The sequence below is a fragment of the Enhydra lutris genome, unplaced genomic scaffold (genome assembly GCF_002288905.1).
Source record: "Enhydra lutris kenyoni isolate GAN:26980312 unplaced genomic scaffold, ASM228890v2 scaffoldscaffold13, whole genome shotgun sequence".
Classification (NCBI taxonomy): Eukaryota; Metazoa; Chordata; class Mammalia; order Carnivora; family Mustelidae; genus Enhydra; species Enhydra lutris.
Window position 1 is genome coordinate 51,319,450 of NW_019154097.1, and position 25,955 is coordinate 51,345,404.

General features: G+C 54.8%; 2 protein-coding genes across 3 annotated transcripts in view; one reads left to right on the forward strand and one right to left on the reverse strand.

Annotated features, from left to right (window-relative positions):
* The window catches only part of LOC111145847 (ubiquitin specific peptidase 42), a 51,505-nt gene extending 50,417 nt beyond the window's left edge, over nucleotides 1-1,088 (forward strand). The window contains exon 17 of the mRNA XM_022501116.1: nucleotides 85-1,088. Coding sequence (XP_022356824.1) covers nucleotides 85-125 — 41 coding nt within the window. The 3' untranslated portion in view covers nucleotides 126-1,088. The remainder of the gene's footprint in view (nucleotides 1-84) is intronic.
* Nucleotides 1,089-1,316: 228 nt separating this feature from the next.
* Nucleotides 1,317-25,955, reverse strand: part of LOC111145790 (cytohesin 3) — a 52,350-nt gene continuing 27,711 nt past the window's right edge. Inside the window, exons 2-13 of one of the 2 annotated variants that reach the window (XM_022501005.1) lie at nucleotides 25,556-25,620; nucleotides 24,961-25,027; nucleotides 16,482-16,600; nucleotides 10,939-11,019; nucleotides 10,441-10,553; nucleotides 10,208-10,356; nucleotides 9,975-10,086; nucleotides 9,522-9,524; nucleotides 4,881-4,957; nucleotides 4,692-4,763; nucleotides 4,458-4,612; nucleotides 1,317-4,138 (exon numbers count right to left, since the gene is read on the reverse strand). In XM_022501005.1, the coding sequence (XP_022356713.1) occupies nucleotides 4,066-4,138; nucleotides 4,458-4,612; nucleotides 4,692-4,763; nucleotides 4,881-4,957; nucleotides 9,522-9,524; nucleotides 9,975-10,086; nucleotides 10,208-10,356; nucleotides 10,441-10,553; nucleotides 10,939-11,019; nucleotides 16,482-16,600; nucleotides 24,961-25,027; nucleotides 25,556-25,593 (1,059 nt within the window). In that variant the 5' untranslated portion in view covers nucleotides 25,594-25,620 and the 3' untranslated portion in view covers nucleotides 1,317-4,065. The remainder of the gene's footprint in view (nucleotides 4,139-4,457; nucleotides 4,613-4,691; nucleotides 4,764-4,880; nucleotides 4,958-9,521; nucleotides 9,525-9,974; nucleotides 10,087-10,207; nucleotides 10,357-10,440; nucleotides 10,554-10,938; nucleotides 11,020-16,481; nucleotides 16,601-24,960; nucleotides 25,028-25,555; nucleotides 25,621-25,955) is intronic. The other variant, XM_022501004.1, reaches the window with a different exon arrangement.

The window sequence follows — 25,955 nt, forward strand, 5'->3', positions numbered from 1 at the left end:
CCTGGGGCCCCCCAGCCCAGCGGCGCCCACCTGCCTGCCTCGGGAGGTACTAATGCCTGCTGCCTGCTGCCTCTTGTCTTTCAGATTCACCGTGTTCACCAGAAGCCATCCCCAACCCAGCTTAAATTATAAATATAGAAAATAACTTTGTTCAGATCTGCGTGGTGCTTCTTTAGTAAATACTGTACAGATTTTACCATGGAGAACTTTTTTTTAGTTTTTACCTTTTCTTAATTACCCTTATTCCAAATGGACGAACACTTTCTACAACTGCTGACCATTGTAAAACACCGTGTATATAAATCCCACGGACAGTGACGCCCTGGACTGGAACATCTCAAATGCTGCTTAATCAGACTCAGGTGGACCGCTCGCATTCCATGGGAAGCTCCTCCACGGCAGACATCCGGTGCAAGACCAGCCGGGAAACCATGGAATTATTAAAAGTACAAACAAACTGACAGTATGTATATTTAATTTAAAGACTTATTTAAAGATTCACGAGCTCTCAACTAGACTTGAGAGCAGTCTGTTTTCTGTAATGTCTGATACTAGAAACTAATTTGCTTCATATTTTAGTTGTATTCAAGATTTGAAAATGTATTTTATAGACAAGTTCTGTTTTTGAACTTTGTGGAGCTATTCCAATCAATTTACCAGTTATGATGAGTATTTACATTATGAATGTATAATCCAAACATTATTTGTAAAGCCTACAGTATGTTTTTATTACTTAACACTTTTTTATACAGTGTCTCTTGTCTTGACTATGATATTGGAGTCTGAGTTGTCAGCTTGGTCCCTTAAAGTTTCTAGTTACAGACAAAATCATACTGTGATTTTATTTTTAATATGGATATGCTATCAAACTGTGATACACTTATAATTCACTGGTCCTGCATCAGGAGATGGAGTGGGGAAAACTGTATTTAATACAGTTTGTATCTGAATAATCTGTATGGTTTATACAGTTTGTGTTGTTCAGAGATGTCTAAAGTTTGATCTTTGTTTTTTTAAAGATTAAAAAAGCACTTGCCCCACTGTAAATATACAGCATGTAAAATTTATATAGTATATAAATGGCAGCAAATTAAATGTTTTGTGTCTTGTTCTTTACTGCTGGTTTTCCCCCTTTGCTTACCAGACACTTCTTCGTGCTGCCTTCACCGTCTTAGAATCTGCAGAAGCCCAAGCCACAGGCTCCCCTTCGGCCCGGAGGTTGAGCCTGGGACCGGGGAGGGACAGGGAGCAAGTTCCTGCACACGACAATCTATTCTAAAGAACCAAGTCCTAGACAATCTTCTTTGAACAATGCATTTTTTTATTTTGTGAACACAGTTATTTGCAATTTGATGGCCATACACCTTCCAATTTTGCTATTCATTTTAAGAAAATATCAATAGATAATAGGATATTTCTTCATGCAGCTCGTGGGAGTATATACAGTGAATAACAAACACTCCAGAAATCTCTTTGTACATTATTTACATATTAACTATATTTGCTGTAAATAGAAATGTCTAAGAAAAAATAAGAAAATGTGAAATCACAACGTGTGGTTTCGGGTCTACAACAGACCTAACTTCTCAGCAAAGCACATCTATGTAGATAATATGCATTTTAACTTTTAAAAATATGCATTGCTTTATATGAAGCATTAAATGCTGCTTCATCTATAAATAGCTCCTATCTTGATTCAGTTTGGTACCAGGTTAAACTGTTGAAAGTTGCTCCGTGATCCTGAAGACACTGTTGCCTGCCTGGGTCCAGGGTCGTCCAATTAAACCTCGTGTTAAGTGAGGCTGGCAGGGCCGGGGCCGCCCGCCCAACGCAGCCCTCCCATTGCCTCCTGCCGTTGGCCTCCAGAGGAAAGCCTGTCTTTGGCCAGAGTTGGGACTAAATTCAAGCACTGAGTGCAGATGGGGCGGCGGGGGGGTCGGGGGAGGAGGAACATGGCCGTGTTGAGGTCCAGGGAGGGGGGCCGGGCCTCCCGGACAGGCCGGCCTGAGGTGGAGCGGGGGTGACGGCGCGTGCGCCCGTCGTGTTAATACTGTCACAGCAAAATCTGGAAGTGGAGGATCTCACAGAACACGGACAGCAGGTTACAGAGTCCAAGCACCGCGGCCTCTGCCTCGCTCCAGGGAAATAGCCAGCACGGGAGGCGCCTTCGCCCACAGAAACCACTCCTGCGGGTCTGCCCTAAGCTCGCTTCTCCCGACCCCACTGAGGCTAAACCCCAGCGACCAAAAGCCCCGTCTCCCCAGGGTCCTACCTGGGGCAGACAAAGGAGAGGGAAGGTCCCCCCGTGTGCGACACGGACGTGGCGGGCGCTGCGGGGGTGCTCGGGCGCAGTGCTGGGCTGCGGACTCTGGGCGCCCTCTGCTCGTGGAAGACTGGAGGCCAGAGTTGCATATATACCAGCCGGGCATTTTGCGAATGCCGACTTGCCTTTCTCAAAAACTTAGAGTTTCGATTTTGAGGTATCAGTACAGTAACAAAGCCTAAAAGCTTGGGAATGAAACAAAAACTCAGTTTGATGCAAGGTGGAGAGCCCTGGGCTCAGACCCCTTTGCATCTAGCGTGACTTAAAGCTACGTCAAGGTCAGCGGTGCTGAGGCCAGGGGCCCGCAGCCGGTCAGTTCCAGCACCAAGGCAACTCACAGGAACAGTCACTTGTACTCAACATCTTCACACAGGTGCCGACGCTCTGAAGCCTGCTTTCTGGGACTTTCCTCTTGCAGGGGGCAGTCCGTGACCTCCAAAGGCCGCAGAGGCAGGGCGCGCCCACTCAGTGTGGGAGGGGGGTCCGTCCCGGCAGCCTCTGTTCCCGGGGCCCATCCTGAAGAACCAGCAGCAACGACCCGGCACACAGCACCCCAGCCTCGGCCCGCGGCAGCCCTGTGCTGCCCTGAGAGCCATCCTCCCTCCGGCAGACGTCCTGAGCACCTACTATTAGATCAACAGCAACCTGACAGCCGCCCGGTGGGGGATCGTCTCAGGGTCCACCACCTGCACGTATCCGGGGCTTTACACTATTTACAGGAAACCCTAAGTGCCCGGCGCCTCCATCCCACAGCGCGCGCTCTCCCTGCTCACGGCGAGAGAGTAAGTCTCTGAAAACATGGAATGAGATTTGTTCTAGTTACTGGTCTATGCGTTACGTCAAGAGATTGGGTCCAACTACCATCAGGTCAGCAAAAGAAACACTGAGTTTTCCAACAGGTTTGAAAGAGTGAGGACTGGTCGGAAGCCTGGTTCCGCTGAACCACATGGAACTGCCGCTTGGGGTCCGCACAGGCCAACAGCAGCCGTTTCATGGGGCTCCACACCCAGATGGTGCCAGGACCACAGGTACAAGAGAAACACCCAGAACTGTCGCTTGTATTTTAACGATCTGCCTTTTTAGAAAGTTATCTGAGCTGAAGAGGAGCCCTAGGGGACCTGGCCACCTGGAGCCCGGCCCTGCCCAGGGAAGCGGGGGACTCTGCGGCACACCCGCACCCCCTGCCACCGGCGCCGCCCACCGCCCGCATTTGGTGCTGCGTGTGTCTTGTAGACAGAATTTTTCTTCAGTGCACAGTAGAGACTTGTGTCCGGGAGTTATTTATAGCTGCCATTCTAAAAATACTACTGTTAGAAAGTATCTTTCATTATAATTTCAGAATATAAAAAGGCATATAAAAGCTATAATCCTATATATCTGAGAAAAAACTCTGAATAAAAAAGTGGTAGCTTTTCCTTCCTCATTCTGAGAGAAAACAGCGGTTTCTAGGACGGTGAACGCAGCCCCCGGTGAGCACGTGCGGCACGACGGGCCCGAGGTCCCCTTGGCCACGGCAGCAGGTGCAGCTGGGCCGGAGCTGGGAAGAGGGCATTGGGACACCAGCGGCGGGGCCTCGGCGACCACCCCCCAAAGGCGCCAAGCGGCCAGGGCGGGGCAGGCACTGCCTCCTTCCGGGAGGCGGCGGGAGAGCGAGGCGGGGCCCGGGGTGTCGGGGAGGCTCCCAGTCACTTTCTGCTGTGGGGTTTTGGTTTCTACTGTCACCTGTTGAGGCCGGGAGAGATCTATTTCTTATTGGCAATCCTCCTCTTCCTCGTGGCCAGCATGTCATAGAAAGGATCCCTGCTGATGCTCGCTCTGCGGAGAGAGGAGAAGGCTGAGGTCCGGCGGCACCTGCATTGCCCCCAAGCAGACAGCTTAGGGCCTGCCCGTCTCCGCAGCCGGGGCGGGTCCCGCACGCAGAAGTGCGCCTGCGCTCAGGTGCTGTCGGGTGCACGCGTTCCCCCACATGCAGGTGTGCACGCTCGCATGCATGTGCCCTCCCGCAGGGGCACGCACTTCCGCAGGGGCACACAGTCCCGCAGGGGCACGCGGCCCCGCAGGGGCACCCACTCCCACGTGCGCGCACAGGGAGGCCCCGGGGCCCTCAGGGCTCCGAGCCGGGGCTGGAGCGCACCTGATGGACTTCATCCATTCCTCCTTCTCCTCGGGGCTCGGGGCGGAGATGCGGTACACCACGTGGTTCCCCTCCACCACCCGGCCATCCGCCTCTGTTTTGCAGGCCTTGATGACCTGGCCCTTGTGGCTCGGGTTATAAAGCTCGAAACAGTTCTGGCGGAGACAGACAGACGGCCGTCACCGGGCGCAGCGGCCGCCGGAGGGCAGGGGCGGCGAGAAGGGGCCAGCTTACCGGTTTGCGTGGGTCCTCCACCTCCCTGATGCTCAGGTTCTCCAAGGGGATGATCCCCCTGGGCTCCTTGTCCTGCGAGAGAGGAGTGCACGGCCAGCCTGGCTGGGGCCCGCAGTCCCCGGCCCGCGCCCCCCCCCCCCCCCCCCCCCCCCCCCCCCCCCCCGCCGCCCGCGGCCCCGTGGCCCTTACTGTCGTGTACTCGAAGTAGTAGAGGCAGTTGTCGGTGAGGATGAACCAGCGGCGCTTCCAGGTCTTCACCCGCCCTCCTGGAAGCAGAAGAGCTCATGAGTCCGCGCCCGCATGCGCTGGGAACCCGCGGCCCGGAAGGGGGGGCCGGGACCGACAGAAATGACTATTTTCAGAAATGCCACTGGGAGCCAAGCTCGGTCTTAAGCTCCCTTCCTCGTGGAAAGGTGGGACATTCTGCCCACACTGAGCCAAGTCCCCGCCGAGCCCTGTGGCCTGGCGCCTGGCCCCGAGCAGGCGCAGGGTACTGCCAGGGGGCCCCCCATGCACCCCCACCCGGGCCAGCACCAGCGCCCCCGCCATGGCCACCTAGGCCACCTATTGAATTCCACCTTTCTGGAAATGTTAGTCGTGATGAATGGACTTAATCCCCCCCACCATGGAAATGACCACAGGATGAAGTCGGTGCTGATCCCCGGCCTGTCCACCACCTAATCCTGTCACCGCAGGGCTCCACGCGGCCCTGCAGTCCGTCACCATCAATCACTCCTGGGTCCGGGAATTACTCGATTGAATTAATCTCTTAATAAGATCAGGGACACACATGTAAACACACACATGCACACACACAGCTCATCTGCGTCTCCTTTCACTACAGAAATATTTTACCCTTAGCTATTCAGCACAAACAGGCTTCAACTTCCCGCCTTTGCTTCTGACATGAAGTTTAAAAAAAACAGAATCAAGCAATTCGTGGCCACAAGCAGCAGCTGGCCCTGCTCTGTCACTCCCCGACGTGACATTCGGGGCGGAGCTCACCCACCTGGCTCTAAGACACGGAGGGACCAGGGTGTGGGAGGAAAGGTCGTGGGGGTCACGTGGGGGCAGGGGTCACGGAGGGACAGAAAGGCACGCTCGCCGGCGTCCCATGTCCCCCTGGGACTGAGGTAAGAGGGCCACCCAGCAGGGAGTCTGCAGAAATCCAGGCAAGGAAGACATCCCACTTCCGGGGGAGAGTCACGACCACTGGGATTCGGAGCCACCGGCCAGGTCCTCAGGAGACCCCGCTGGGACCCCTCACCCCTGCCTCACTGATCACACATCGGACCCCCTTCGGGTGGCCTTGGGCCAGCCCAAATGCGACTGGAGAGGCTGGTGTGCAGGCACGCCGGGCACTAAGAAGGGGGCCTCAGCTGTGCGGAGAAGGAAGGTCCAGCTACGTCTCCCTCCTCCCTGACAGACACCCCTGGCTCCACGCACCTCACTTCTGGTCCCTGTCCGAGGGGTCTGACCGTGTGCCTCCCCGATTCCTGCTGCCCTGTCTGCGGCCCGCAGACCACACATCCGTCCCCCAGGGTCTTTGGGTCTAGAGCCGCATCCCCCCCTCCCCCATCTCTCCCCACCCCCATGCAGTCTCCCCCGCTGGAACTGTCCGCTCCCTCTGGACAGGGCCTCACTGGTTCCTTGGAAGACCCGGCACAGGGCCGAGCATTAGGAGCCCTGCTCATGCCCGGACCCCCGCTGCGGCATCCTGGGGAAGCCCACGTTCATGGGGAGGGGACCCAGGAGACCCTTGTCCCCAAGTCCTCCAGTGATGGGACAGCACAGATTCTCTCCAGGTACATCCTCATGGCCAGTTCACTCTACCGCCCTCCACCAGGTCTATCTCAGGCTGCACTGGTGCTGGGCTGGGCCGCCAGCCGCCCCCACCCATGCCAGCCTCCCTGCCCCTGACTCTCCTCTGAACAGCAGCCACAGGCAAGCCTCGAAGAGGTAAGTTCATCCCGGCTCTCCATGCCCGACGCTCGCAAAGGCTCACACCGTCAGCCGAGGACCCAACCCCTCAGTGGCCTCCAGGGCCTTCCCAGGGCTCCCCTCACGGCCCTGGCCCTTCCTTCTTGCCACCACGCTGCCTGAGTGTTGACCCTCCTGCCAGCACCTTCCCTCCCCTCAGCCCCGCAGGCAGGTTCTCAGAGAATCGTCCCGGGAGCCCACACGTCCTGCAGCCCGCACGGGGTCGCGAGGCGACAGTCTAGGCTCTGCTCACCTGCAGCCCCATCGCCGACCCTGCCCCGCCCCGCCCCGCACCAGAAGCGGGTTAGCCAGGAAGGCTTCTCAGCGTTTAGCCCCTGGGGGCTCCTGAGTTCAGTGGCGCATCTTGGGGAGCCTAATCCCCGGGCTGGTAGTCATGGCCAAAGGCCTCCCCGCCCAGCCCGAGGTACCCTTCCAGCTTTGGGGCCAGGCCCAGCAGGGGAGAAGGGGGGAGCAGGGGTCCCACCTTTGGTGTTGGAGCCACCACAGGTCTCACTGCAGGGGAACAGATGGGCTCTGCCTACACAGGCTCCTGGCTGAGCCTCATGAGCCAGGGAGGGACACACGGACAGATACGGACGGACACACACACATCACACACACACACACAGCACTCATGCCTGTGGAAAGCAGCCTGGCTTCTCGACTCTGAACCTGCTGCTAGTTCCATAGCTGCTCCCAGGCACACCGTGCCTGCACACCCTGTGACACCCTCCTCCTCCTGCAGGACAGCTCGACTCTGACCCATGGGCCTGCCTGTTCTTAGCACAACTGACCCACTCTCAAAGCGCAGCAGCTGTAAGGCACTTCTCCTTGATGATCCCAAAGCAACACAACACTCCTGTGCTCTCGCAAAGCACCCAGGCCTTCTGGAAGCACCACCTGGCCCGAGACTAAGTTTACGATGAAACATGAGGAAGCAAGGTCACATGGTGACCTCCGTTGTTTAAGTGCGTGCGCAAAACACATGTCTCCTACGCTTGTGTTGTAGGCCCCTGGCCAAGCACCTCCGTGTGCAGGCCTGTGTCTGCCCTGTGCTAGAGAAGGGCCCAGAGCTAACCCAGGCCAAGCTAACACATCTCTAGCCTCAGCTTCCAGTAGATTTACTGCCTTCTTGGCCCTCGGAGCCCGACGCCAACTAGCTGTCCCTAGGGGCCAGGCCAGCGTCAAGACTCCTGGGAGGCTGCCTGTGGGCAGGACTGTGTCCAGGCCCAGCAGCTGTGGAGAGCGGACCTGCCTGCTGGAAACCCACTCTCTGGATGGCCACAGCTGTGTGCAGAGAAGGTACAGAGGCGGCCTGGGCAGTCACCTGGCTGGCTGGTGGGCCCAAGGTCTGAATGGCACCATCACCACTAGATTTGTGACAGCTACTGGGAATGCCAGCACGGCGACTTGCCCTCTCACACCCGTACATGTGGCGGCGGAGCATGGAAGGAGCTGACCCTGGGCCGGCCACTGTGCCGAGGCCATGACTGACTGCTGGGGGCCCTCAGGCACCCACTCAGCACCCCACCAGCTCTGTAGCTCCTCGGGGTACTCTGGGCATGGCTTACATGTGGGGGAACACAAGCCCCACTCGGCATTTGTCTCCCTCATCTCATTCCCGCTTTAGAAGCAGGTGTGTCGGGGTGCCTGGGTGGCTCAGTGGGTTAAGCCTCTGCCTTCGGCTCGGGTCATGGTTTCAGGGTCCTGGGATCGAGCCCCACATTGGGCTCTCTGCTCAGCGGGGAACCTGCTTCCCTTCCTCTCTCTCTGCCTGCCTCTCTGCCTACTTGTGATGTCTGTCAAATAACTAAATAAAATCTTTAAAAAAAAAAAAAAAAAAAAGAAGCAGGTGTGTCTCCCGCCGGAGCCAAGGCCACACCGGCTGCCAGGCAGGCCTACACAGTCATTGTACACGAGGGGCCCTCCTTGGCAATGCAAGGACAGGAGGGGCCCAGGTACTGCTGCTGGAGTGTCAGACACGTCCACCCTCTGCCCTGACCCCAGGGCCACAGGTCTGAGGTCACCTGAGAGATGCATCTCCAATTCCACGGCTATGGCTCTGGGTTTCTAGACAAAGATCTAGAACATTCCCAAACCTCAGCTAAGCCAGAAAAAAAAACAGAGGAAGACCCCAAATCAGAACGGCTGAGTCCTGGCACACGTCTTCACACCTGCCTCTTACCCTCCCCCTGATTAAGAACACAGAGCCGTAGGGACTCACTCAGGCCCGGTGTCTTACAGTGTGTTCTACAGTGACCACACCTGGTTGGAACACATGGTCCCATCTCATAGGCTCTCATGTCCCAGGAATGCAGAAATCCCCCGCCCCCCAGATCAAAACAAGACAAAAAAAAAAAAAAAAAAAAAAAAAAAAAACAAAAAAAACCACCCTATCAATTCTTGTAATTGCCCCAAAAATACCAACGCTACTCCACTTGTCCGTGGTTAGAAAGCCCGCTGAACGTTCCCGTGCTCCGTCCGGGGGAGCAGACATGCGCTGTTGGGTTAGTATGAGAGGCAACCGGTGATGTACGGGGATGGAGCAGGCGACCAGCAGTCCCGAGGCTGCTCGGGCCCAAGGACACGGAGGGCAAGCTCGTTCCCACACAGCATTCCCATGCGCTCTGGGCTCAGAGAGGCTGGCGTCCCGGCCACGCCTCGCCCGGCCCCGCGGGAGCGGGTGTCCCGTTCACTGCGCCCTACATGAAGCTAACCCGGCAAGTCCAAAGCCACATGGGTCGGATGAATGGCAGCCACAAATCAGAGCTTCACACAGACCAACGGGGGAGAGAAACCGAGAGAGGAACGAGCAGCTGGGGGAGAGGCAGGAAGCCACTGGGTACGTACCTCCTAACGCAGAACAAGCAGGGACAGCCCGTCACAGAACAGAAAGGTGGGAGCCACAGGCAGAAGGAAAACAACAAGAAGGCACATTTAAACCACTCATCAAAAATCAGCCACACCAAACCAAGAGAAAGGCACGCAGGTTCTCGCAGTAAATGCACCTGCCTCCGGTACAGAAAACTGCCTTGGGTCTATCAGGATGCTAACTGAGCAGTTTTCTGGGACACTCGTGCAGCCCGGGCGTCCTTCTCTGCGGTGGACACGGACGGGACGGCCTCGCTCGCACAGGGCAGGGCTCAAAGCAGCAGCCATCGAGTCGGGGGCGTGCGGCCGGCTACCGCGGGCAGACGCGGCCCAACGGCCTTCGCTTCTAGCGGTTCTGCCTCTGGTCGGGGGCCTTGGCTGCCGAGGGCTGGGGGCTCCGAGCGCGGGGCCCGCCCGCCGGCCGCCACTCACCCAGCTTCAGGAGCCAGCCCTCGCGGTCGGGGTTGAAGAACGTGTGCGTCAGGTCGTTGCCGTCGTCCTCGGGGATCTTGAACGGCTCGTTCTTGATGCTCTCGTACAGGTTCTGCGAGCAGCACAGGCGACAGTGCGCTCAGGGACCTGGTCGGGGGCCACAGGGCCAGTCCGCTCCACGTCCCCGAGGGCCCCCGCAGGTGCCTGGCGGGCCCCAAGGCCGGGAGGCTCACCCGCAGCAGCTCTTCCGGGAGGTCCCCCCCCTCGTTGATGCCGCGGTTCATGGTGACGAAGCGCTCGGCCGTGGGCTTGTCCCGCACGTTGTGGTTGTGAAGGCTGGTGTTGAGCATGATGATGGCGAAGGACAGCACGTAGCAGGTGTCTGCGGGAGGCCAGCGGGTGCGGGGCCGTCAGCCGCCCGCCCGCCCGCCTGCGCAGAGGCTCTCAGCGCCCCGCCCTCTCCCACCTGTGGACTGGAAGACGCCGGGGTTGCACAGGCAGTAGCGGGACGCGAACGCCTCCATCATGCGGTCGATCTTCTGCGCCTCCCCGGGGAGCCGGAAGCTCCATAAGAACTGCCTGTGGAGAGACGAGCACCGGGGGACGAGGGCGGCCCTGGGGTTCGGGGCGCGGGGATGCCAGGCTTTCCTCGGACAAGGCAGGGACTCAGGGACAGACTCTGCCTGTGGGCTGTGCCCATGTCCCCTGGCCCACGCCGGGGCGTCTGCGAGGCTGGCGTCTGCGGCCAGAGGCGGGGGAGAGGGGCTCAGCCTCGGAAGCGGGAGGACAGCCCAGACCCAAGGACCAAGTCCTGGGTGGGAAACAACACATGCCCCACGGTCCACGAATGCCTCTCTGGGCCTGTCTGCAGCTCTGGGGGATGGCGGCCCGGGGACCCCAGACGGGGAAGGGCCTGTCTCCTGCTCCCACACTTCCCGCGGCCAGCCCGGGCCCCAACACTTACCTTAAGGCTTGCACGAGGTTCAGATCAGCAAACTCATGGAGTTCGACAAATGCTTGAAGAACTTTAATATTAAAGTCATCCCTGGAAAAGAAAGCAAGTGCGGTCCAAGGCCACTGCGCAGAACGTCCGTCATTTCAAAAGAAAGACCTTTACTACGTAGACCAAGGGTCTGGTTTCTCGTCTTGCACAACTAGAAGGTAAGATCTACTGCGCTGCACGCTCGTTTTCAGGCTTAGGACAAAGGAGACTCGGTAGGATGTTAGGAATTTACTTCACAGTTGGTACCCATCAGGGTACGGGGCCATTGGAAGCTTCCAGATGGCCGCCATGGCTGGGCACGAGCCACGCAGTCCCGCAGGGTCCTGAGCGCCAGGTGCACGCTCTCCCTCCGGCTCTCCCAACCAGCGGCCGCTGACAGCGCTCGCCCTTCGCAGGCGGGACTCGGGAGCCCGGTGCTGGGGCAGAAACCCGGCAGTGCACAAGAGTTTTAAAACCAAACTACACAGGAGAAGACCATCAAAGGCCTCCACTTCTACATCACGTGAAAGAGGACAACATGCTTCACTGGGGTTTCACTCCATGCTCTTTCCCCAGGTCCTGGCCACAAGGGACAGTAAGGACAGCCCGAGACAGCGAAACACTGCTGTCCCCACAGGTGCGGGCCAGGACGCAAAAGTTCCCCTTCCCCTAGGCGACGGCGGTCCCTTGGTCTTCCCCGGACCACAGAGCAGACCAGACCTTGCTGAAGACAAGGGTGCTGCTGCCCCACAGGCACATGCCCACCACTGTCAACCTTGAGGAATGGCCATGGCCCAGGGGCACCTGCAAAGGGACGCCCACCAGCTGCCCGTGGGGCTGCAAGGATGACCACAGCCTCAGGAAGGGGCCCGGGCACATGCGGCAACATTCTCCTCCTTTCTCTGGGGCAAGCGGCTGTCTGAGGCCTTGGGGTTGCTGGGGGGACCGGCCCCGGAGGCGGCGAGCACCCGCCCATCGTAGGCAGGCAGCAGCGAAGACCGGGGAGCGGGCCCCCACCGGGCTGAGCGCCCACGCAGGGCAGCGCCCACCAAGTCAGAGCCATGGGGGTCGGCGTCGAAGGCGAGTGCCCACCGTTCCAGTTCCAGCGCTGCTGAGTGCGGGGTGCAGAGCTGGGGGACCGCACATCCCTGGGGGAGGAGCTGGTCCCCTCTTGGGCTCAGGTGCACAGGCTGGTGTGAAGACCCCAAGGTGGGACCTGAGAGGCCAAGTGATCTGAGGGGCGGCTGCGCCCCCACTCTTGCTGTAGCCGGTCCTCCCTCAAGGGTGGCCTCTGAGGTTCAGTCCTCAGTCCATGGGTCCTTTATTGCCACACTCCCCGTGATGCGAACAGTACCTGCGAGCCTCCCACTCTGGGGTTCCTGCCTGCCGGGCCCTTCTCTGAACCTACACACCGGGATGCACCCCCCTAACTCCCCACAGCTTTGAGCTGTGAATCAGACCACGTCCTTCCTGGACTGGGAACCTCCCCCCACCCCAAGCAAGGGGCAGAGGGGGCCGTCATCACCCTGAGAACCTCTGCCACCCTTCCTCTCCCTCTGCTCTAGCCACACGGCCCCGAACGCTGACCCTCTGCCTGTCCTGCTCTCCCCCAACACCTGCCTGCAGTACACCCCCCGTCCCCTTCACGGCCTAGCACAAACGTCACCTTCTCAACAGGACAAGCCTGACCAGCCGGCCTAACTGCCAACCACAGCCCACCCGATGCCCTTACGTGCTTCTGCTCCTCCTCGGCCCCACCACCTTCTAGCAGACGAGAGAAGTGGTTTTCACCTGTATCGTCCCAGCAGAAGATTGCTCACGAGTGGATGAGTCCTTCTTCTTCTTTTTTTTTTTTTTTTTTTTTTCCAAAAAACAACACAACCCATGTGCCTAAAATAGAGCCTGGCACAGATTCAGAACTTGGCATTTTCTGGAACTCCAAACCTGCAGGCACGCACTACCCGCCAACAGCAGGAGCCGCCAGCCAGCGTATCCCACAACCGTCCTCGTTTGTCTCAAGCACCTGCCACAGTGATGGCGACCTCAGACGCTGGCCCTCGTGGCACAGACGAGTAGGTGCTGCAGCCCTGGGCCGCTGCTCAGGGTTTCTTGTGGGTTTTCTTTCTTTTTTTTTTTAGCTTTGTTCAAACATAATCCACATTCCATACAACTGTCCTATTTCAAGCGTACCATTCAATGGCTTTTAATATATTTACAGATCTGTGCGACTGTCACCACGATTGATTTCTGAACAGTTTTGCTGCCCCCAAAAGAAAGCCCATCGCCCCATCTGCCAGGCCCAGGCGAACACGAGTCTGCTGTCTCCCTCCCTAAGTTCGCCTGCCCGGAGCGCTCTGCATAAAGGGAATCGCAGGCCTGCGGCAGCAAGCACCCACACTCTGCTGCTCTCCCTGCCGCCCAGCAGCAGCCCACCACCCAGATGAACCACATCTCGTCCACCCACCAGCCGAGGGACACCCGAGCTCATGGACATCAGAACCGCTTCCTGCTTCTGCTGACTGAGAGCCACACGGCCACAAGCACTCGTGCGTGTTTGTGCAGATGGTAGTTTCTGCTTCTCTTGGGTGAACACCTGGGAGCAGAACGAGCAGGTCGCACGGAGACGGGAGTATTTGGAAGAACTGCCAACCGCTTCCCATGGCCCTGGAAATGGGACCAGCAGCAAGTGAGGGCTCAGGTTTTCCCACATCCTGGGCGGTGCATGTCTTAATATTACAGACATCCTCATGGGTGGGAAGTGGTAGCTCCCTGATGGGGGCTGAGGATGCTGAACATGCTGCCATGTGCTGACTGGCCTTATCACGTAGTCACGTATCTTCTTTGGAGACATGTCCATTCAGATGCTTTGCTCATTTTATAATTAAGCTGCCGTATTATTGAGTCGTAGGAGTTCTTCATGTATTCTAGATAGAAGTCCTTATCAGGGGGCGCCTGGGTGGCTGTTGGTTAAGCAACTGCCTTTGGCCCAGGTCATGATCCTGAAGTCCTGGGATCGAGTCCCGCCTCGGGCTCCCTGCTCAGTGGGGAGTCTGCTTCTTCCTCTGACCTCTCCCCTTTCATGCTCTCTCTTTCTCTCTCAAATAAATACATAAATAAATAAAATCTTTTAAAAAAAAGAAGTCCTTATCAGATTTATACATGGCTTATAAAAATTTCTCCTATTCTGTGGATTGCCTCTCCACCTTCTCGATGATGTCCTTTCCAACACAAAAATTTTCAATTTTGATGATGTCCCATTTACCCCCATTTTTCTTTTACTATTTATGTTTTTGGTGTCACATCTAAGAAACTCGTGCCTAATCCAAGGTCACAAAGACCTACCCCTATGTTTTCTTCTAAGTGTTTTATAGTTTTCCTTCTCACATGTAGTTCTCTGATTCAGTTTAATTTTTGCATAATCTGAATGGTCCAATGGTACTCTTTTGCATGTGGATATCCAGGTGTCCCAGACCATTCGCTGAAAGACTGTTCTTTCCACCACGAAAACTGTCCTGACACCCTTGTCAAAAATCACGTGACAAAAAAATTTAAGGGTTTATTTCTAAATTCTCAATTCTATTCCATGACTTAGAAGTGTATCCTTATACCAATACCACACCATCTTCATTACTGTAGCTTTAGTCTGTCTTATAATCAGAAAATGTTAAGTTCTGCAACTTTGTTCTTCTTTTCCAAGGTTGTGGCAATTTTGGGTCCCATGATGTTCTACATTAATTTTAGATGAGTAAGTCAACTTCTACAAAGAAGTTAGCTGAGATTTTAATAGAAAATGAGTAAAATCTCTAGCTCAAATTTCCAATCCATGAACATCCCCGCCTCAATTTTCTATTTACGTAGGTCTTCATTTTTTTTTAAAGTTTTCTAGTTAAGACTAAATATTTTGTACCTCTTTTGTTAAATTTATTCCCAAGTATTTTATTTCTTTTAATGCTATTATAAAATGCTATTATAAAATGGAGCTGTTTTTCTTAATATCTTTTCCAGGCTTGCTCATTGCTACCATTTAGAACTATAACTGGATTTTACATATTGATCTTGTATCCTGCAGCCTTACCAAACTTGTTTCTTAGTTCTAATGCTTTTAATGATTCCTCAGGATTTTCTACAGACACAGTTCTGTCTTCTGTAAACAAAGTTTTATTTCTTCCTTTCCAAACCAGATGCTTTTAATTTCATTTTCTTGCTTAACTAGAACTGCCAGTACCACATTGAAGAGAAGTGGCAAGGGCAGTCAACCGTATCTTGTTCTCATTCTTAGGAGAAAGCATGAAGTCAGCCTGTGGGTTTCACAGGGGCCTGCATCATACTGAGGAAGTTCCCTTCTTTTCCTGGTTTGTTGAACACCTTTGTCTTAAAGCAGTGAATGTTGCCAAAAGCCTCTCCGGCATCTATTGCGATGGTCATGTGGGTTTGCTCTTTAGTCTACTGATCCTGTATATTACCTTGACTTGCGTATGCTGAATCAACCTTGCATTCCTGAGGTAACGAAGGCATGCATGCGATGAACGTATTGGTGTATAACCACTTGTCTGTACTGCTAGATTTACTGAGAGTTAGTGGACGGTTTTTGCTTCAGTAGTCATAAGAGATACTGCTCTGTAGGGCTTTCATTTTGTTTTGTTTTTTTTTGTGCTATTTCTGGTTTTGGTCCCTAGTACTACTGGCCACACAGAATGAGATAGGAAGTGTTCTGCTTTCCACCTTGATCAACTATTTTTAATAAAAAGCTAGAAACAGAAACCAATCTAGGTAAGCAACTCTTGGGCTCCTGTTTAAACACTTTTGTTTGGTTTTTGACTCAGGGATGCGCTGCCTTAGATGCCCGCCCCAACCTCTGCTACACACTGCCAATGGACCCTTAATTAAAGAAGGCCGGGGCTATAAAACCAACCAGCAGCTCTCCGTTTAAAAAATTAATAGCTTCACACCTTCACTCCTACCCCAAGCAACAGGGGGAAGAAAATCCCTGGTCTATTTCTGAGCAAATCATAAAAGAAGATTAAGATGCTTTCTGAGGGGGTGTCTGGGGGGGCTCAGTTAGTTGAGCATCCAACTCAATTTCAGCTCAGGTCATGATCACGGAGTCATGGGATCGAGCCCTGCGTCAGGCTCTGTGCTTGGTGGAGAGTCTGCTTGGGAGTCTCACTTCCTCTCCCCCCCCCGCCCCCCAACACATGCTCACACACACATGTTCATGCTCTCTCTCAAATAATCTTTAAAAAAAAAAAAAAAAAAAAAAAGATGCTTTCTGAGGTATGGAGAAGGGGCAGCCCAGTTTCAATGCTGCCATGGTTCCCTGAGTAAGGGCTTCCAGAGATCACAGCCCCCGCCTGGCCCCAGAACACCCGCACCTCTCTCCCCACAAAGGCAGGGAGAGGCTGTGACGGCACTGGGCCAGCGCGGTAGGGGGGAGCAGCATGTGCGCCCCAATGCCCACAGGTAACTGACAGACCCTGACGTGGAGGGCGGGCACTGGTTGGGCTGCTGGTTCTCCTTCAACTTACCTTTCTCCCAGATAGTCCCCAATGACGGTCTTATTTAGGCCTTCTCCTTTATACAGGAACTGGGCTACGTCTTCTGGGGAGTTCTGCAGCAGGTCATTTTCTATTAGAAACTGAATTCCCTGAAGAGGGACATAAGAAAGGAAGCTCTGGTTAGGAGGGTCGCCCAGACTCATCTTTCAAAGACACAAGTACATCTAGAGTAATGATCTCACTGGCTGGGACACGGCAAAAATACCAGGACAATCTCATTCTCACACCCCAGACTACATTTTGTCCATCAGAGAAAAGCACATTCACTCCTTCCTGGCAATTCAATGGGCTAAAAGACAAAGGGGTTACGGAACAAAGCATCAAAAGGGGGTGACTAGGTGGCTCAGTTGTTAAGCGTCTGCCTTCAGTTCAGGGAATGATCCCAGGGTCTTGGTATCGAGCCCTGCACTGGGCTCCCTACTTGGCGGGAAGCCTGCTTCTCCCTCTGCCCCTCCCCCTGCTTGTGTTCCCTCTCTCTTGAATCACAAAGAAGATATTAGAGATTATAAAGGCAGAGGTACTCATGATATCGGATTTCCCAAGTTCGGGAGAATGATCTGCTTTGTGTGTGAGAGGAACATGTTGTATATGGTTGGCCAACCACGCCCTTCCCAAACTCCCCTTTTTCCTTGCCATTCCTTGCTAAATAATCATGTTCCTGGTCGGAAAGAAGTCCGGACAGAGGACCCGGGGAAGCTATTACTTTCTTGATCAAAAGGGACTTGTGAGCAACTCCCTCTCCCTCCTTCCTGCCTGGAATGCAGACGAGACGACCGGAACCCTCACGGCCAGTCGATGAGGGAAAGGCCCGGATGAACACAGGGCTGGGGGGGCACAGGGGAGGAGGGTCCTGTCACGTGGGAGCCACTGGACACCCTGTGGCCACGTCTGCTGTGTGAGAAGATAGTCCGTTGTGAAGTGGCACTGATGAGATCTGTGGGCTGTGGCTGAGCATGGTAATGGGTCTATGCCACGGAGCTGAAGCCGTGCAAATCCACACCCACGAAGGCCCTCAAGGGCTCAGGTGACAACTTCGAAATGAAAGGCTGCAGAGGCGCCTCCATGGCCGGAATCAGCTGTGCTCCTCTCCTGAGAAGCCCTAAGAAGGGCGACCGTGGACCTCTGGCCCAGCCTGTGAGCTGGCTTCCGAACACAGGCTGCAAAGCTGGAAGGGGGTTCCGCCCTCCATCTGCCTCTGTTTCTACGAATTCTGGAGAAGACTGTCCAGCCACCACGCTCTGTGCCCAGGACCTGGGCTCCTTCACACCACAGGGTCCCTCCGAGAGTCCTTGTTATTTTTTTTCAAACACGTGAATGTCCACAGCAGCCTTATTCAGAATTTCCCCAAACAGGAAAACAACCCAACAACATCTGACCAACAAAAGAGAGAAATCTATTCCAGCAGATTCCACTCGAGGGAACACGACACAGCAACGAGAGAGGATAAATGCACCAGCACATCGACGCGTCCGACAGACGTGACACGGTGTGAAGGACCGCACGGAATGCACCTCAATTCCACACTGCTCTATGCTGACAGTGTGGAACCTGTTCGCCAGGTGGAGACACCAGAAAGACACTCCTGATGCCGACACGGCATCTTGCTCTGGGTTACGCAAGGACTTTAATGTGTAAAAATTCGTCAGGCTGTGCATTCAAAGTTTGCGCACCATATGCTGTTCTTCAAAAAGTTTACCAAAAAAATCAGTATGTCTGATGATCCTAAATTAACTCTCTATTTCTGGTGGGAGCGCACGTGAGTCCGGGCCTCCCAGGGATCGTCTTGTTCGTGAGAGGACATGCACGCACTGTAAGGAAGCACTCCGACCCCAAGGACACGCCTGTCCAGCAAGGCCCCAGAAACAAGGTGCTGTGGGCACCCAGCTCTCAGGGTGAGTGAGGCAGGGCTCTGTGCGGGAGGGGAGCTCTGGGCAGGGGGCAGACGGTTACAGTCTCACCTAACATCCCTGGCCAAGAGGTCAGAGGCCAAAGCAGCCCTGGTCTGCCTCTCTCGACTCTGAATCCCAAGGACTCTCAGACCGGTTGCAGGTGGAACCGGTAGACCCTGCTGTCCGCCCCTCCCCACCAAACTGCAAAGGACAGGAGAGAGAGCGTCCAAAGCAGCCCAAGGTCCTGGGGCCAAGGGCCCAGTGGAAGCAGGTGCTCCCTGGGGGATGGGTGGCTGGCTGACAACTGGGGTGATCTCCCCGGCCTGTTCCTTCACGCCCACCTAGGCTCATACTGGCCGGCAGGGGGCGGGGGGATGCCGAGCAGTGGAGAACCCCAGCAGCAGGCTGTCCCGCGGTCAGGTCCCGGTGCCTCCTCCTGCCTGCTGATGGGACTCTGCTGTGCACCGTCGGCGGGGGGGGGGGGGGGGGGGGGGGGGGGCGGGGTAGGGGGCTTTGACAGAGGCTTGCATCCATCCTGCCCTGTGCTCTTTCCAGCCTCCCCAGCGGTCCCCAGAGTCCCGAGGCCTGGCAATTTCCACAGTCACAAGGTCCCAGGCACTCCAAGAGCCTAGGCCCAGCCCGGAACTGAACGAGCCTGGGGATGAGGCTCTCCCGAGCTGCTCACGACCTGCTCTAAAATTCAAACACTCGGGAGCTCCCTGGGGAGGCTATGCAACAGCCTGAGAAACCAGGATTTGAGAAGACCAAGTAGGCCTAGCCCAAGGTCACCTCTTCCGTGCTTCAAGGTTACAGAATGCATTCAGAGGAGCCCTAAGTCAAGCTCCAGCTCCCTTTCCGACAGGCACCAGAACACACAGTGGGGGGAGCCCAGGCCAGGGACTGGAAGAGAACACGGAGCCAGAAGCCAGAGTCAAAGAGAGCAGTTACGAAGGAGAACAGGACTGTGTCGGGAAGGAAAGACAAAGAGGCAGAAGCAGAGGAGGACATGGAAGCCGCTGATGTGCGTCCCCATCCATGTGACGCACAGGCTGCGAGCAGAACGCTGGGTCCACAGGCCGGGGAACACCAGGGATGGCCAGCGGCTATGGCCAGCTGGGAGGAAGGCCCAGAGCACACTCCGCCAGAGCTTCTGGCCCCGGGGCCTGTGAGACAACACACCTCTGTTGTTTCAGGCCACTGAGTGTGGTCATTTACTACAGCAGCCCAGGGACCCGAATATGCTAGCTAAATGCTAATAAAACAAAGGAAATGTTCCAGTATCATTAGACAACGTTCATGTTTTAAAATATCGCTTGGAGGGGGCGCCTGGGTGGCTCAGTCGGTTAAGCATCTGCCTTGGCTCAGGTCATGATCTCGGGCTCCTGGATCGAGTCCTGCATCGGGCTCCCTGCTCGGCAGAGTCTGCTTCTCCCTCTCCCTCTGCCGCTCCCCCTGCTTGTGCTCGCTCTCTCAAATAAATAAAGTCTTTAAAAATATATCATTTAGAAAAGCAATCGTAGAATCTACTGGAGGGGGGCACCATTCAACCCATTACACCTCGTATATCTTTTCCTACTTCCTTGTTCTCAAGCTCCGTGGCTGTTCTGTGTGTGTGTCTCAGAAGACAACCGCATTTCACTGCTGCTTGCTCAACCTAACATGAAGGTGCTTTTAAAAGGTAACTGAGCCCAACCAAGTTGACGGCGATTACCGGTTTGTCACCACTCCTTTTCCGAGCCTTCACATATGCTAGGTATTTCTCATGTCTTTTCAACCTTCTGTCGAATTAAGTTTTCTTTATGCAATTTTTCCTAGTAATTTAGAAATCCTATCTTATCCCTACTTTTAGTGGTTGCTCTTGAAATTTTAACACTTAGGGGCGCCTGAGCGGCTCGGTCAGTTAAGCCTCTGCCTTCGGCTCAGGTCATGATCCCGGAGTCCTGGGATTGAGCCCTGCATTGGGCTCCCTGCTCAGCTGGGAGCCTGCTTCTCCCTCTGCTTATTGTTCCCCCTGCTTGTGCTCACTTTCTGACAAATAAATAAGTCTTTAAAAAAATAAAATTTTAATATTTAAAGTTACACTCATCCAAGAATATCTACAAAACCTTAGCCAACCTTTACCTGCTTCCCTTATCCCTTGCTACGTACAAACAGCTGACCCTTGAACAATGCAGGGGGTATGGGGGTACAGGTCCTCATACCCGCCCCCCGTCGAAAATCTGCATTTAACTTTTGACTCCCCCAAAACCTAATAGCCCACTACTGACCGGAAGTCTGACACATTACGTGAGCAGTCAATTAACACATTTCATATGTTATATACTGTATTCTTATAATAGTATCACAATATTACAGTCACATTCTTACAACAGTCAGCTGGAGAAAAGAAAACGTTACTAAGAAAATTTAAGGAAGAGAAAATACATTTCCAGTGCTGTACTGTATGTACTGAAAAAAAAAAAAAAATTCCATGGGTAAGTGGACTCTTCCAGCTCAAACCCAGCGCTGCTCCAGGGTCAAATGCACTGAGGTAATCTGGGACTTTAATTTTTTTTAAAGATCTTTTTTATTTATTTGAGAGAGAATGACAACACAAGAAGGGGGAGGGCCAGAGGGAGACGCTCCGCAGGGAGCCTGATGCGGGACTTGATCTTGGCACTTCAGGATCATGATGGGAGCCGAAGGCAGATGCTTAACTGACTGAGCCACCCAGGCGCCTCTGGGACTTCAATTTCTAAAACATTCTTTCAACAATCAAGCTCTCCTTTAGACTTGACCGTCGTTCCGGTGGTTTAATCCCACATCCTGGATTCCTGTCCTGTTTACAGATGCCCTCCTCCAAACACGATTTCTAGAGCTCAGGGAACCTGTCAGCAGCTCCTTCTGTGAGTCCTTGCACATCTGTAATGTCCTCACTTGCCTCCTCACACGGGTGACAGCTGTGATTCAGAATGCTGGCTTTTATTATTTTATTTGGTTTTTTGCACGTCTACACCAGCCTCTCCAGAACTCTAGGTTTTAAATCACGTTTCCTTAGACCTTGGAAAACAGTTCCCTTTGTCTTTGATCCAGTGTTCCTGTCGTGATCCTGGTTTCTTCTTAGGTAATCTCTCTTTCCTCCCTGGAAAGTCAGTGAATTTCTCTTTATCCGTAAGTTTTCTGGTATTTTCCTGGATATTTCTATGGATCAGTGTCTGAAAATTTTATCCTGGTTGGCATTTGGTGAACCCTTTGATTTTGAGGATTTTGTCTTCATCTAGCTCTGAAATACTCCAGGATTTCACCCTCCACTCTGTCTTCTATTCTCTCTTCCTGGGCTTTTGTTCGATGAACTCAGTGGCCAGACCTGCCTCCCACCGTCTCATGGTTCTCCGCAGAGCAACGGAGAACAGGAGAGCCTGCCCTGCCTGTGTGCCCATCCCAGGCCGGCGCGGTGGGTTTTCACAGGGAGCTGGCTCTTCGCTTCCGAGGGTCTTTTCCACAACTCCCCTTCCCTGCACCAAGGATAAGCCTCCACCCCATCATCTCTGATGAGCTTTATAATATACAAAACATACTTTCAATGATTCCTCCTGTGTTAGCTCTGTGGCATTTCATGTCTCTTTCACAGGGTCAGGCAGCTCAAACATTTGGTGATTCCTGGATGGGCGATGACCTTTGTATTTCCGATTCTCTGGTAGCCCAACTGAACCCCGTTTGCTTCTGGAGCAGGTGATGCGGCCAGCTGGGGTGCTCAGAAGCCGGTCTCTGGGAGCGGGTGTTTCTCTTCCTCCTCCTCCTCCTCAGTGAGGCCAGCAGAGAAGAGACACCTGCGTCTCCCACCTGGGAGCACACACAGCTGCTCGGCACAAGCTTAGCCAAGGGTAAACAGTCTGGATGTCCCCTCTGCGGTCCCACGCCCCACACGTGCTGCCCGAGGGAGCGGAGCCCCTGACGTGGCTGTCCCTTCCAGAGTAAATCTTTCCTGAGTGTCCTTTGGGCCACCATTCATCTTTTCTCTTCCAGGGTTCCCTCAATTTCTAGTCAACTGGGTGAAGTCCTGCTTGTTACAAATTCGTATATTTAAGGCATTTCTAGGAAACTGGGAATGAAAGAGAGAGGCTATAGGAGGTTTCCAGCTTCCCTGAATCAACCTTTCCTCTTCCTCATTTATACCCCCAAGTGCTGCCTGTGTATCTCATGTACCTACAGAAACAGAAGCTCCCGCCCAGAATGTCACCACTCTGTGACTTCAAATATTTCCTGCTGGCCTGAAAGTCTCCAATGCAAGCCCGTTTCGCACCGCACGTGAGAACGCCCCGTGCTGTTTTGGACTGAATGTGTCTCCCAAAGATCTCTATCTTGAAGCTCTAACCCCCAGTGTGACGGTGTTAGAAGTTGGGCCCTGGGAGGCAGTTAGGGTCAGATGGGGCCATTTGGGCGGGGCCGCGATCTCATGGAACCAGGGCCCTTTTAAAAAGAGACACCAGGGGGCGCTCTCCTGCCTCTTCTCTGCCAGTTAGGGACCCTGTGAGGAGGAGGCCGTAAGTTGGAAAGAGAGCGCTCCCCAGAACCCAGCCATGCTGGCAGCCTGAGCTTGGACTTCCAGCCTCCAGAACGATCGAAAAGTCAATGTCTAGTGCTTAAGCCACCAGTCTACGGTATTTTGTTACAGCGGCCAAAGTGTCATCATCATCTAGAAGACGAGGGAATTCTCATTATTTTTCCCCAGCAAAGGGCCATGTGCAGGCTAAATTTGTAAATAATTACCAATAAAGTGTGGGGTAGAACCAATAATCAATATCTTAAAAACCTCTCAGGTGGAGGGGTATACAGGCAGAACAAAGCCCGCGGAGCAGCCGGCCACAGCCCAGGCAAGGCAGGTAACTCAGCTGCTGTGGTGGAGAGATCCCGCAGGGCTGGACTCCTGGGGGCTGGACTCCTGGGGCTGGACTCCTGGGGGTGCTGCCAAACCAGCCCCAGGGCCCCACAGGAGCCCAGAGAAGTGCAGTGGTCACAGGCCCGACTCTGAGGCGGATTCCTCGCTCAGGACACTGGGCACGTCTGAGAGGCTCTGTGCCCCAGGCATGAAAACGGAGCCCACTCAGTAGGTCAGGTGTGCCGATTCCAGGCCTTCGTCAGTGCTTGCTGACACGTGGCAAGTTCTCAAGAAGCGAGAGGCGGCCCTGCCGACTGCACTGCACAGCGGACGCCCGGTGAGCGCAGAACCAGAGGACAGGCTGGCACCGGGCGGAGGGGAGCATCCCTGAAACACCAGTGTGTCTGCACACTGCGTGGGGAGGCCTTGGACGCCCCCAAGGTGCTATCCTGCACTGCACCATACAACTGAAGGTCCGGTTTTCAAAACAGTCGTCCCCCCACCCCCCACCCCACGAAGCGCCTCTTGAGACGCCGCCAGTGCCTATCCGATCTGCTGATTAAGCCAACTCTGTCAACTCAGCTCCTCCAGAAAGGAAAAACAACAACAAAACGTTCTCGCTCCAAACCTCATCATTACCAAATGCACAGATCCTTCTGGAGTGCGCCGCATTCCAATCTGGGGCTGTGGATGCCCCTACGCAGAGTCAGGAAGCGACGGGAAACTGCGCAGAGCCGGGAGGACACCGGCTGAACAAAGCCCGGCCTCCGGCACGATGAGGCCTAGGAGCAGGCACGCTGGCAAGCCATTTCTTTACGTACCATTTGCAACCGCGCTTGCACCTGGAAATGCAAGTGTGCAGACCTCACACCTTGCACAGTGCAGTCCTTGCAATCGACATTTGCTGAACGAACAAATCTTAATTAGCACAGAGGCTCAATGCCAAAAATAAATAAGTAAAATGCCAAGGAAGGTGTGTGATGTGACTGCCACCTCGAGATCATGGCGGAATGAAGTCAGCTGCTCGGGGACGTGGTGCTCCTCTCCGGGACACGAGCCCAGGTGGCTGGCCCGGCTCCACTCTTCTGTCTCAGAACCAAATGGTCCCGCGGCTGAGCCCAGCATTCCAGAAAGCGTTTACAGGCTCTGCTGAGTCTTCTGCTTCAACCTCAAAGACATGCCCCTATGTGTTGCAGGTTTCATTATTTTCGGGCATTTTGCTAGAAAATCCAACTCAAGGGAAGACCTGGTGCTGGCTTCAATCAGGAGAGCTTCCTGGCCCTTCACACGGACATCTGCTCTCGAAGGTGAACGGAAGGAGCAAAGTCCCCGGACTTGGACCACTTAACCCCTGGGGCAGACACACAGGGTACAGCCCTGCCCGCCGGTCCCCAGGGCTGCACTGCAGCGGGAAGACACGCGGCTCAGCCTGGCCCCACCGAGGGCCTCCCCACGCCCGCTGCTGCCGCGGCCTGGCCTCACCCGGAGCCTCACACCCAAAGAATGGCCTTCGGGTCCAAGGACGAGGGCGACGGATGCCTGTGCTTCACCCCACTCGCCGACAGCCCCTACACGACACCAGTTTAGCTCCCACTCTCAGTATCTACGAGGGGGCGTGACCACCTGCGTCCAGAGTGAGAGCCGATGAAACCAGTGACTCACGCAACCTCTCACAGGCCGGAACACTGGCAGGTCCACTTACCTTTTTGGGATCCATGTTGAATTTCTTCCTCCCCATAGCTATCTGCTTGTTCCTCTGGGTAGTTTTGCTACACATTTCAAACAGTTAAGAAATCGTTAGCGAACGAACATTTGCACTGAGGGCAGGAGGGCACGCTGCCTCCCCGGCCAGCCCCTCAGTGCACAAGACCACCCGGGCTCCCCCGCCCCGCCACCCCCCATCCCCGCCCCTCCACCCACCACCGCAGAGGCGGCACACGTGGCTGCCAGGCTCTTCCCTACGCTTGATTCCTGCTTCAGAAAAAGGTGACAATGACAAAGAGCGATTTAAGGAAAGCACCGTCCCCTGCTGTACAGAGAGGCGCTTCCTCCCAGGCTAACTCGGAGGGGCCTGTGCTTCCCGGGAAGGGAGAGGAGACCCACGGACCCCGGGGCAGCACCCGACTCCTCCGCAGAGAGCAGGAAGGGGTGAGGGGTGGAGAGCCGAGGCACCAGCAGCCCCCCAACGGCCGCCCCACTTCGCGATCCCGACCATCCTGCCCCCGCTGTGGTCAGCCGGCAGCTGAGGCGGGGAGAGAAGAGGTGAGTAGCTCAGCGGTATGGCGCCGACTGTTTACCTCTCCTCCACTGAAGTCAGATTGTCAATCTCAGTCATCACTTCAGCGATTTCATATTTCAGCCTCTGCCAAAAAAAGCAGACCGACATTTGCGGAGGGGCTCTCTACCGCCCCCCTGCGAGACTCAGAGAAAGTTCAGTCTCCCAGACACGAGCTTTCCCTGACGCCTCAGGTGGATGTCCCGGGGACAGAAACACCAGTACTTTCCATCCGGTCGGAGTGGCCCCAACTCAGGAGAAAGCACAATTCTCATCTGTCCGCCTGTCACCAGAACAAGCTCGGACGGGTCACCGGGGCAGGTTCTAGACTTGTAAAACACAACCACAAAGGGAAGCAGGGAGCCCTCAGCTAGCTCACTGCGGCTGTTCAGTCCCTCCTCTCCCGGCCCCGGCCACCCCCC